We start from the raw sequence: 8,889 nt of genomic DNA on the forward strand, positions 1-8,889 counted from the left end.
GGGGCTTCCCCAGGGGAATAAATCATGGGGCCGCAGGAAGGAGCCGGAGCCGCGGGTACAAAAACCCAGTGCCGCGTCTTTATTTCGTGGGGGGCAGTGGGGGGCCGGGGGCGGCGGGGCGGCGTGGGGGGCCGGGGCGGGCTGTGTGGGGCAGGGGCGCGTGGTGACAGGGGAGCGAGGGGTGGGGGGTGCTGATAAATAACGGGGGTGGGTGGGGAGGGGGGTCCCGCCGGGGTGTGGGGACCCCCTGGCCCGGCTGTGCCCCCGGCTGGCCGGCAGCCCCGTGCCGGGGGGGGGGGGGTGGGGTTGTGCGAGGGTCCGATGGTTTTAGGGCTCCTCGGCGTCGTAGAGCAGGGCCCCGCTGAAGACGGTGAGGGGCTCGTCGGGCGCGTGGGCCAGGCGCCCCGAAACCAGGTCCACGCAGAGGGTCTCGCCGGCCGCCAGCGGCAGCAGGAGGCTGAAGACGCCGAGTGCCCCGGGGCTGGGCTGCAGTGCCGCCACCGGCTCCTTCTCCAGCCCCTCCGGCTGGAAACCGGCCGAGTCCAGGCGGGCGATGCCCTGGTTGGAGCGCGACAGCACGGCCTCCAGCTTCTCCCCTTTGTGCCCCGTCAGCACCGCGCTCACCAGGTACCGCCCGCTCACCGGTGCCGTGAAGGTGCCTGCGGTGGCGGGCGGTGGGCATCAGTGCCGGTGGCCACCCTGTCCCCAGGGGCTCCGGGACAGGCTCTGTACCCCCAGGCTCCCCCACTGCCCCCCCAAGACAGTCAAGGCACGCCCTGATGGACCCCCCCCCCCAGGATCATGCTTCACCCGTGCCCAGCAGCCCTGATCTGCCCCATCAGCCCCACTGCAGCCCCCCATCCACCCCACAGCCCCCCATCAGCCCCACAGCTCCCATCAACCCCACAGACCCCACTGCAGCCCTCATCAGCCCCGCAGCCCCCCATCCACCCCACAGCCCCCACTGCAGCCCCCATCAGCCCCGCAGCCCCCCATCCACCCCACAGCCCCCACTGCAGCCCCCACCAGCCCGCCGCGTGGCCGCGCTGCGCGGGCGCGCACCCGTCTCGGGGTCGTAGGCGCCGCCGTCGTTGAGCAGGACCTGGTCGAAGGGGACGGTGCCCGGCTCCGCGTGCTGGGTGCTCAGGGCGGCCGAGAAGGCGATGCGGGGCACGGAGCCCGGCTCCCCCACCTCGCCTGGGCATCGCGGTCAGGACGGGACACCCCGGCCCCGCCGACCCTCCCGGCACCCCCAGCCCCTGACACCCCCCGCCATACCTGCCCCTTCGCCATGGCCGTGCCCCCCCTCCTTGACCATGTCCCCCCCAGCCCCTCTGCCCCCAGCCATGCCCGTCACCCCAGGCTGCCCTGCCCAGTGCCCTGTGCCCCCCCCCCCACCCCTTGCTCCAGCCTACACACCCCCAGCTGCCGTTGCAGCCCCCCAGGCCCCCACCCCAAGCCCCTCAAGCCCCCAAAGCCCCAGCCCCCCCCCCCCCAAGCCCCCCAGCCCTACCTCTCTCTCCTGGCAGCCCTAGGAGGGAAGGGGAGGAGGGGGCTGCAGGGCCGGCATGGGGCAGGACCCCCCAGGGTGCAGGGTCCGTCCATGCCAGTGCTGTCCCTCTGTGGGGAATGGGGCAAGGGGGGGGTGCTCCTTACCAGGGGGGCCCATGGGGCCTTGTTCTCCATCCTTGCCGGGGGGCCCAGCGGGGCCGGGGGGGCCCATCTCACCCATGGGGCCAGCGGGTCCAGGGGGGCCGGGGGGGCCTGAAGGGAGGAGAGGGTTAGAGCCGCCCTGGCCCCACAGCCCTTCCCCTCACCCCACAGCCCCACACTCCCACGCCTTGAGCCCCCACCTCCCCGTGACTTGTGTCCCCAACGTCCTCATGCACCACAGCCCCACGTCCCCATACCTTGAGCCCCCACGTCCCCATGACTTGTGTCCCCACAGCTCGCGTCCCCCACGCCCCGCAGCCTCTTGCGCTCCTGTGTCCCCACATCCCAACACCCCCAGACCCCCACCGCCGTGCCCCCACATCCCCAACCGCCTCGCTCTCCGGTGACCCCGTGTCCCTGCGTCCCCGTGCCTCCGCCATCCTCCCCGATCCCTGCGCCCCCCCCGCCTGGACCCCCTCCGCCCCCGCCGCGATTCCCCGCGCCCCGTCCCCCCCGCGCACCGGCGAGGTCCCTCTGGGTCAGGCGGAGCAGCTCCCCGCGCAGGTGCTGCAGGCTGGCGTTGAGGGCGCCGAGCCGGCGCGGGAGCTGGGCCTGCATCGCCTTCTCCAGCAGCGCGGCCTGGGTGCGGGTCGTGCCGTTCAGCTCCCGCACCGCATCCCACAGACCCGCCACGTGCCGGCCCAGGCCCTCGCGGACGCCCCGCAGCCCGCCCGCCACGGCCTCCAGCTGCTCGCAGACACCCTCCAGCTTGGCCAGCCGCGGCTCCAGGCCGGCCGGGCAGCCCCCGGTCCTCGCCAGCTCCCGTGCCAGCCCCTCCAGTCGCTCCTCGCTCTCGGCCTGCCGCGCCGCCGCCGCCTCCGCTGCCTGGTCCAGCTCGGCCACGATGCGGTCGGTGATGATGCCCAGCTGGCGCTGCCGGGCGTCCTGCTGGTCCAGGGCGTCCTGCAGCCCCTGCACCGTGACGTTCAGCCCGCCGAGGGAGAGCAGTGCCGCCGCCAGCTCGCCCCGCAGCCCCCGCAGCTCCGAGGGCGAGGTGCCCCCGAAGACGCCGAACCCCTCCAGCGGCGGCTCCGGCTCCAGCTCCGGCTCCGGCTCCGGCTCCGTCACCGTGGGGCCGGGCTGGGGCGGGCGGCAGGCGGCGGTGCAGGCGTCCACCTCGGCCCGCAGCCGCTCCAGCTCCTGGGGTGGCAGCGGGGCGCAGGGCCGGGGGCAGGGGCTGCCGTTCGGCCCCCCCAGCTCGGCCTCCAGCCGCCCCGTCCGGTTGCGGAGCTGCGCCAGCTCCTCTGCCAGGGCCCCCCCCGCCTCCAGCTGCCCCAGCCGCCCCGCCAGCCGCCCCAGTGCCTCCCCCTGCACCCCCAGCAGCTCCCGCAGTTCCCCCCCCTCCGCCCGCAGCCCCTGCAGGGTCCCGGTCAGCCCGTCCTCGCCGGCCCCCAGGGCCCGGAGCTGCCCCTCGGTGTCCTGCAGCCGCCGCTCCAGCTGCCGGAGGAGGGGGCCAAGCTGCCCGTCATCCTGCGCGTCCCGGCTGCCCGCTGTCGGCTCTGGGGGTGCCGGGCAGGGCTGGCCGCAGCGGGCCAGCAGCCCCTCCAGCTCGGTCAGGCGGGCGCCGCGCTGAGCCCCGCTCGCCGCCAGCCCCTCCACAGCCCGGCTCAGGTTGGCCAGGCGTCCCGGCAGCCCGCTCAGCCGACCCTCCGGCTCGGGGGACCAGGGGCCGGCCTGCGAGGCGTTCAGTCGCCCTTCCAGCTCCGTCAGCCGCCGGGCCAGCACCGGTCCCTGCCCGCCCGGCCCCGCCACCGCCGCGGGCAGCCCCTCCAGGCGCCGCTCCAGCTCGGCCAGGCGCCGGTGCAGGTCGTCTGTCGCGGGCGGCGGGATGGCACCGGGAGCCAGGCGGCTGCTCAGGCTACTGATGTGCCGCTGCACCGTCTCTACCGCCTCCCGGTTGCGCTGGTCCACCGAGCCCACCAGCTTCTCCAGCGCCCGCATGCGCTCCCGGTCCTCCGCCGCCTGCCGCCGCAGCCCCTCGGTGCCGGCCGCGCAGGCGGCACAGGTCTCCTGCAGCCGTTGCTCCAGCTCACGCAGTGCCGTGGCCGCCCCCGGGCCCCCCGCCGCGGTCACCGGGCCCTCCCGGCCGCTCTCCTGGTGGCGCAGGCGGCTCTCCAGCTCCTCCAGCCGCCGCTGGACTTGGCTCAGCGCCTCCCGCACCTCGGCGGGGGCGGCCGCGTCGGCCGGCTGCTCGCCGTCGGGGCCGCCATCTGCCCCCCGGCGCGGGTGCTCCGGCAGCGACTCCTGCCCGGCCCGCAGCTCCTCCACCTGCTCGCTCAGCCGCCGCACCTGCTCCTCCAGCTGCCGCACCTTCTCCGCATCCCCGCCTGCGCCTGCCGCCGCGCCGCACCGTCAGGGTCACGGCCGCGCCGGGGCCACCTCCACCAGCACGTGTACCCCCCCCCGCCGCCCACCGGCACTACCTTCACCCCCCAGGCCGCTGAGGGGGTTGCCGAAGCCGGAGAGCGTGGGGCGGCCGGGCCGGGGCCGGGGTCGGCCGGTGGGCAGGGCGGGTGCCGATGCCGGCCCCTCGGTGCAGTCCTCGCCCGAGTAGCCCTGGCAGCAGCGCCAGGCCAGCTCCGACACCGTCCTCTGGGCCACCTTGTAGCGGGGCCGCAGGAAGCTGCGGTACCTGCGGGCGGAGGAGACCCTGCCGCAGCGGTGGGGGGGGCGACCGGAGCCCCCGGCTGGGCAGCAGGGGCAGATGGGGGGTGCCGGGTGGGGGTCCCGGGCACGGGGAGCGGGGCTGGTCCCGGGGCAGCAGGGGTGTGGGGGGGGAGAGCCCTGCCCGCACTCAGCCCCCCGCTCCTCCCGGCGCTCAGCTGCCTGCCGGCTCCCCGCTCTCGGGTCGTGCCGAGCGCCGCCAGCCCCGTCTGTGCGGAGGCGTCAGGCAGCGGCTCGGGGCCGGGCAGCCGGGACCAAAACCAAACACAGGCCGCGGTCCGGCCCCGGCGGCACGGCCGGGTCCTCGCCTGCGCCCAGCCTCTTGCTCAACCGTCGGCAGCCGGGGGGGCTGCCCCTGCCTGGCCCTGCCACCCCGCCACCGGCATCACCTCGCGCTACCGGCCCCGCCGGCGAGCCGCTGGCCTGGAGACCTGCCCTGGGTGTGGGGTGCGCCGGGGGTCCCGGCATCCACCTTGTGGGTGGCTGCTGGCCGGGCAGGGGCGGTAGCCGGTCACCCACCCGGCACCGCTCGAGGCCGCCCGGCTCTTGCGAAAAAGTAAACACAAACCCGGGGTGGATAAACACCGACGGCGGCGGGGCCACGGCCGGACCCGGCTCTACTCCGAGGAGCCTCCCCAGCCCCCCCAGCCCCGTCCCCACTCACGCCAGGACGCGGGGGCACTGGAGCTGCCCCCAGCCACAGGGCTGGTAATCCGCCTTCACAAAGCTCTCGACGCCGTCCTCCACCACGCAACTCACGGTGCGCGTCACCACGTAGGCACACCAGTTCCTGCGGGAAAGGGGTCAGGGCGCCCACCCGGCACGCACCGGGCATCGTCCCGGCGCTCACCCAGCATCCCCCTGCCCAGCCCCCAGCAGGCATCCCCCGGCACACACCAGGTCCCCCCCCGGCACACCCCCACACTCACCCTGCCGGCCCCACCGGTAGCAGCCGTCACGGCCCAGTGCTGTGTGGTTAATGGGCCAGATCCTGCCCCATGCCCCAGCCCTTTCATCCCTGCTCTGCCCGGCAGTCCGTAGCGCCAGAGCCCTTTGCCGAGCCCCGTCAGGGGCCGGTGGAACCAGAGGACCGGCCACAAGCCCCTGGGGAGCCCTGCGGGGACAGGGGCTCTGCCTGTGGGGTTCGGGGTGGCCAGGCAGTGTTTGGGGTGCCAGGCACCCCGTCATGCCGTGCTGTGGGGCCCCGTGCTGCCTGTCCCAGGGACAGGCGCTCGACGGCCTGTCCAATCACTGCCCCGCGTGTCCCCGGACCCCTCTGCACTGGTGGGGCAGGGGCAGCTGGGGCAGCCACCCACTGCGGCGGGGGGCTCAGCCACCCCACGGCCATTGTGCGCCCCCAACCAGGAGTCTGCAACTGGGGATCAACCGCCCCTCTGAGCCAGAGCGGACGGCAGGGGTGGGGGGACGGCGTCCCTGCGGGGGCACCCGCACCCACGTCAGGGGTGCAAGAACCCAGGCTGCCCCATGGGGGGCTGCAGCACGACCAGCCATGGAGCCCCACGGCTCCCAGCTGGGTGCAAACCCTGGAGCATGGTGCGGGACCCCAGCCCGGCCCCACAGGCTGCGAGGACCCCAGCCCCACGGCGCGGGACCCCAGCCCGGCCCCACAGGCTTTGGGGACCCCAGCCCCACGGTGCGGGACCCCAGCCCGGCCCCACAGGCTGCGGGGACCCTGGCGCAGCCTTATATGGTCTGAGCCTGGATCCTGGAGCCCAGCCCCATACCCAGCACCCCCAGCCCCACGCAGAGCAGCCCCCCCGGGCAGCCCCGTAAGGAGCAGCCTCCCAGGCCCCTCGGACCCCCGCGGTGGGAGCTGGGCTGCGGTGGGGGCCCACGGTTCTGCGGCCAGTTCCCGTCAGCCCGGCTGGTTCCCCTCAGGCCCCGGCTGGATTCCAGCTCCTTCCCCGGGGGCCGCCGGGAATTCCTGCGCCGACCGACACCCCCCCCTCGCCTCCCTCCTTCCCTTCCCTTCCCTTCCTGGCCCCCCTGTGCCCCCTCAGCCCCAGCCTGGGACCCCCCAGGCTGCCCTGGGGTCCCACCGCCCAGGACCGGGGATGTCCACATCCCAAGGATGGGATGGGATGGGACAAGAGCCCTCCTGAAAGGGCAGGGCATGGGGATGGCCCCCCAAGCACAGTCAGGGGCCGCTGCACCCCCCCCAAGCCATGGGGATGGGTCGCAGTGCCGCCCAACCCATGGGGAGACCCTGCTGTGCCCCCAAAGCCGCAGGTGAATGCTCAGCCGTGTCCATGCCCCACCACGGTGCTGTGGGGCTGGGCTGGGGCCTGGGGGTGCCTGTCCCATGTCCCCCCCTTTCCAGGCAGCCCCGCACCTGCAGCCAGGTCCTGCCACCCTGCCCCGGGCTGCTGGGGCTGCCGTGGGGCTGCTGTGGGGCTGCGGCAGAGCCAGCAGCGGGGCAGGGGCAGGGACGGGGCAGATGCCGGCCGCGGACGTGCCGGTGCAGCTCCACCCCACGCGGCCACGCTGCTGCAGCGCTGATGTGGCCGTGGTGAGAGTGTGACCCCCCAACCCAGCGTGGGTGTGACCCCCAGCCCTGCGCCCCCCCCCCCAGCTCCCCGACCCACGGCCCCACGCCACCCGTCCGCAGCCAGCCCCCAGCCCCCGGCACGGCATGGGCAGGGATGGGGACACGGACACGGTGGGTCTGGGCCCCTCGCCCCCTCGCCATCCCCGACAGCGCTAACCCTGCACCGGGGCCAGCCCCGGGATCCCCGACCCCCGGCACCGCGGCACGCGCGGCCGTCGGCACCCGCCTGCGCTGAGCCCAGCACGCCCACCCGCCCCCGCGGGGAGCTGGCGCTCGCCGGGCGCCCGCTGCGCCGCGCCTGGGTCTCGCCCGAGCCCCTCCTGACGCCCTGCCCCACGTGTGCCTCTGCAGGCCCCCGGGTCCGTCCCCCCCACGTGCCCCCGGCCCGGCGCCTCGCAGATCCCCCCCCGACCGCCTCCCTCCCGGTGCGCCCACCGCCCGCGCCCGCCGGGCACCTGCGCCGGGGTCGGCGGGTGAGCGAGGGGTGGGGGGCGGCCCCCCGTCAGGTCGGGGGAGCCCCCAGCACCCGGCACGGCAGCACCGGCTGGGGTCAGGACCCGCCGCCCCTCGCCCGAGCCGGTCGCGGCACGTGCCGGTGCCCGGCCGGTGCCAGGGTCCCCGCGGCGTCGGGGCGGGCGGCTGCACCCTGCGGCCTCCCGGCGCTCGCGGGCAGCGGGGCCGGCGGTGCCGCCCGGCCGCCTGGGTCCCCTCCCGGTATGGCCCGGCGGTCACGGTTCCTACCTGTGCCGGCTGGCAGCCCGGGCACCGCTGTGGGCCGCGGTGGGGCCCTGCGGGGCCGTGGCCTGGACAGCGCTGTGCGGGGCGGCCCCCCCGGTGTAGAGGCTGTACCTGGGGGGGAAGTTGGCGGCCAGGGCCTGGGCGGCCAGGAGGCACGGCCAGAGCCAGGGGGCCATGCTGGGCGGGCGGCTCGGCACGGCACGGCTCGGTGTGGCACGGTCCGGCTCGGCACGGCGTGGCTCGGCGGGCACGGCCCAGCTCAGGAGCGCATGGCGCGTCCCGTCGCGGCTCCGTCCCTCCCGGCTCTGCGCCGCACGGCTCGGCTCGGCTCGGCACGGCGGCTCTGCCCTCCCCTCGGCCGCGCCTCGGCCAGCCCCTCGCCGCCAGAGCCGCCCCAGCGCTGCCCGCCGACGGGGTCCCCGGGGCCCCCCGCTTCCTGCCCGCCGCGGCCCCCTTCCCCGGCCCGCGCAGCCCCCGGCGCGCCCCGGCCTCCACCGGGCACCGCGGCCCCCGCCGGCCCCCGCCCCCGCCGCCCGCACATCTGCTTCTCGTTAGGCCGGGACGCCAGCGAGGACGGGAAGGAGGGACGGGGGAAGCCAGAGAGGCCGGGCAGGGGGCCAGGGCTGCAGGCGGCCAGCGCGGCCGGTGCTACCGCGACAGGCGGCCCCCCCCGCTCCGCACTGCCGCGGCCTCGCACGGCCGCCCGCGCCTTGCGTGGCCACCGGTTCGTGTGGCGCCCCGCTCCTCGCGCAGCCGCGGTCCCGCACGGCGCACGGTTCCTCGCGTGGCTCCCCGCGCCTTTGCGCGGCCGCCCGCGGCGCCGTGTCCCGGTGCCGGGGTGCCGTGTCCCCGCGGCGGTGCCCTGGCGCCCTGACACGGGTGTGGGTCCGGAGCCGGGCGTGGTCCCGCACCCCCGGCCCCGCCCTGGCACCACCGGCACCGCGCCAGGGACGGTGGGGTCACCGGGGCAGCAGGAGCGGGGACCCAGCAGGGAGGAGGCGGCAACACCGCGGCCACCCCGCCACAGCCCCGGGGCCTGCGCTGACACCATGGCTTCCCCAGACCATGCGGTGATGTAACAGCCTCCGGGTGACATCACACCTTGGCCCAGGCTCCGGGATGATGTCACAGCCTGGCGCAGCAGCGCGGGAACCCGCCGCTATCTGGGGCTCATCGAATGTGGGTTAAGCACAAACAGCTGCCGG

At 76.4% G+C, this 8,889-nt stretch overlaps 1 protein-coding gene across 1 annotated transcript; it reads right to left on the reverse strand.

The window, feature by feature from the left end:
• Window positions 1–120: 120 nt before the first annotated feature.
• EMILIN1 (elastin microfibril interfacer 1) lies at window positions 121–8,154 on the reverse strand. Its single transcript, XM_052810219.1, has 8 exons — window positions 7,688–8,154; window positions 5,042–5,167; window positions 4,137–4,345; window positions 2,175–4,046; window positions 1,657–1,764; window positions 1,514–1,531; window positions 1,063–1,197; window positions 121–659 (listed from the first exon to the last, which is right to left on the reverse strand). The coding sequence occupies exons 1-8, from the start codon at window positions 7,858–7,860 to the stop codon at window positions 328–330; spliced, it is 2,973 nt and encodes a 990-aa protein (XP_052666179.1). The 5' UTR covers window positions 7,861–8,154; the 3' UTR covers window positions 121–327.
• Window positions 8,155–8,889: the final 735 nt, after the last annotated feature.

Source organism: Harpia harpyja, chromosome 15, assembly GCF_026419915.1.
Source record: "Harpia harpyja isolate bHarHar1 chromosome 15, bHarHar1 primary haplotype, whole genome shotgun sequence".
In the NCBI taxonomy this organism is placed as follows: domain Eukaryota; kingdom Metazoa; phylum Chordata; class Aves; order Accipitriformes; family Accipitridae; genus Harpia; species Harpia harpyja.